This window comes from Triticum dicoccoides, chromosome 4A, assembly GCF_002162155.2.
Source record: "Triticum dicoccoides isolate Atlit2015 ecotype Zavitan chromosome 4A, WEW_v2.0, whole genome shotgun sequence".
In the NCBI taxonomy this organism is placed as follows: Eukaryota; Viridiplantae; Streptophyta; class Magnoliopsida; order Poales; family Poaceae; genus Triticum; species Triticum dicoccoides.
The window spans coordinates 603,372,200-603,374,485 of NC_041386.1; the positions used below are offsets into that span (position 1 = coordinate 603,372,200).

The following is a 2,286-nucleotide window of genomic DNA, read 5'->3' on the forward strand; positions in this document are numbered from 1 at the left end:
GAACAAGGAAGAAAAAAAAGGCTCACAAAGAGCTAAACAATAGTAGAAAAGACACAACCGCCTGGGATAAAAAGGTAGGAACACTAAATGTCTATGCTATTACATGACCGCCATTCAAACCGGTTAAAAATATACCGTGCTACCATCTTCCATCGGGTAGACCCAGTAACTAAACGCTCCCTGACCTCTGTCAGAGTGAATAGCGACCACATACGGATCAACGCAGATTAACAAAATGTCTAATTAAGCAGAACAAGCTGGTGACACGCTGCTACGTACTCCTACCTACCCATCACGTGCTTCCCTCCATGACATACTGGAGGTGCCACGCTGCTACCTACCCACCTGCCTCCTGCACCTACAGTGTATAACATGCACTATCACTATTCACTATATATAGGAATAGTGATTACGAATATACGATGCACATCCATCATATCCATCCAACAACATGGGTGCCGATAGCAATCTCCGGGTCCTGCACACCGCCCTTGTCACGCCATCCGACGACGACCTCCCGCCGCACTCCCTCCCGCTCACCTTCTTCGACGTCAAATGGCTCCGCGGGCCGCCCGTCCAGCGCCTCTTCCTCTACCGTCTCCAGGACCACCACCACCACCACGGCAATGTCCAGCAGCTCTTCTCCGACCTCAGGGCATCCCTCTCCAAGGCGCTCAACCTCTTCTACCCGCTCGCCGGCCATGTCTGTCTCGCCCCCCACACCAACCGCTACGAGCTCTTCTACCAGCCGGGCGATGGCGTCTCCTTCACCGTCGCCGAGTACGACGCCGACATCGACGATCTCACCAGCGATGGCCCCGTGCAGGTCGCCATGCTCGCGCCTCTCGTGCCGTCGCTTCCCAAGGGCCGCGCCGTGCTCGCCCTGCAGGCCACAGTGCTGCTCGGTGGGCGGGGCCTCGCGCTCGGCGTAACTATGCACCACACCGCCGGTGACGACGCCAGCTCCACCCACCTCCTGCACACCTGGGCCGCCCTCTGCAACGGTGCTGTCGAAATGCCGCCGCCACCCGTGTTGGACCATACGCTCGTCGCTGACCCCAGGGGCCTCTACCACATCTACTGCCAAGGAATGCCCAGCGGCGGCAACGAGATCGAGTTCGTGACCACCAGCGTGTCCTCTGTCCCCGACGACCAGCTCGTCGCCACCTTCACGCTGTCTCAAGAAATCCTAACTGCCATCAAGGACGCGCTCGCCGGAGAGGCGACGAGGTACGGTGCGCCGCCGCGGAGATGCTCGTCGACGCTCGCCGCCTACAGCTTCATCTGGTCCTGCTACTACCGAGCCAAACAGGAACAGGAACAAAGCCAAGCAAAAACAACCCACTTCCTCTTCTCCGTGGATCACCGGGCGCGGTTGAAGCCGCCCCTCCCCGCCACATACTTTGGGAACTGCAGCATCCCGGCCATTGCCGTCGCGTGCCACGACGAGCTCACGGCATCCGGCACGGGAGGCCTCTTCCGGGCATTCACGGCGATCGCGAACGCGCTCGAGGAAGTGGTGGGTGAGGGGTCGCAGGAGAGGTGGGACGGATGCGGCAAGAGGGTGATGGAGGCCGCAAAGGCCGGCATGATGTTCGTGGTGGGGTCGCCGAGGTTCCGCGTGTATCAGGTCGACTTTGGGTTCGGAAGGCCGGCAAAGGTGGTGGCGGTGTCTGGAGCGATGCCTGGCGCGATGCCGGTGGCAGATGCACGCAACGGCGATGGTGGTGTCGAGGTGGGACTAACGTTTCCTGCGGGCGGCATGCAGCATTTCCAGCGGTGCTTTGCCGATGCCATGCATGCGATCGGCATGTAAGAGCGTGTCTATATCCTTTATAACACTATGCTCCCTAGTTTTAAAGAGATCACTTACGTTCAATTAAGGTCTTCAATTGTAATTCGGTCACCCGATTTTGAACGGGTCAATAATTTCTCAAAGCTCTCCCATTCAATTCTTTTATACTCCCTTCGTTTCAAAATTCTTGTCTTAGATTCGTCTAGATACGGATGTATCTAATACTAAAACATGACTTGATACATCTGTATTTAGATAAATCTAAGACAAGAATTTTGGGACGGAGAGAGTACTATACACTATACATTCTAATTTTCATGGCCTCAAAATTAATTGAGTTCTTCAATTTAGAACTTGGTCACCCAATTTTGACCTACTCAACAATTTCTCAAAGAGCTTTCCCATTCAATTCTTTTAATTTCCTATGTTCCCTAATTTTGAAGCTCTTTTTTTTCAATTGAGGTATTCAATTTTAAATTTGGTTACAATTT

At 54.2% G+C, this 2,286-nt stretch overlaps 1 protein-coding gene across 1 annotated transcript; it reads left to right on the top strand.

The window, feature by feature from the left end:
* Positions 1 to 442: 442 nt before the first annotated feature.
* On the top strand, positions 443 to 1,937 carry LOC119289344 (phenolic glucoside malonyltransferase 2-like). The gene has a single exon (XM_037568695.1). The coding sequence runs from the start codon at positions 452 to 454 to the stop codon at positions 1,814 to 1,816; it is 1,365 nt and encodes a 454-aa protein (XP_037424592.1). The 5' UTR covers positions 443 to 451; the 3' UTR covers positions 1,817 to 1,937.
* Positions 1,938 to 2,286: the final 349 nt, after the last annotated feature.

What these genes read in the sequence shown, in the direction of transcription:
- LOC119289344 (XM_037568695.1), top strand. Translation starts at nt 452, where the DNA reads ATGGGTGCCGATAGCAATCTCCGGGTCCTGCACACCGCCCTTGTCACG.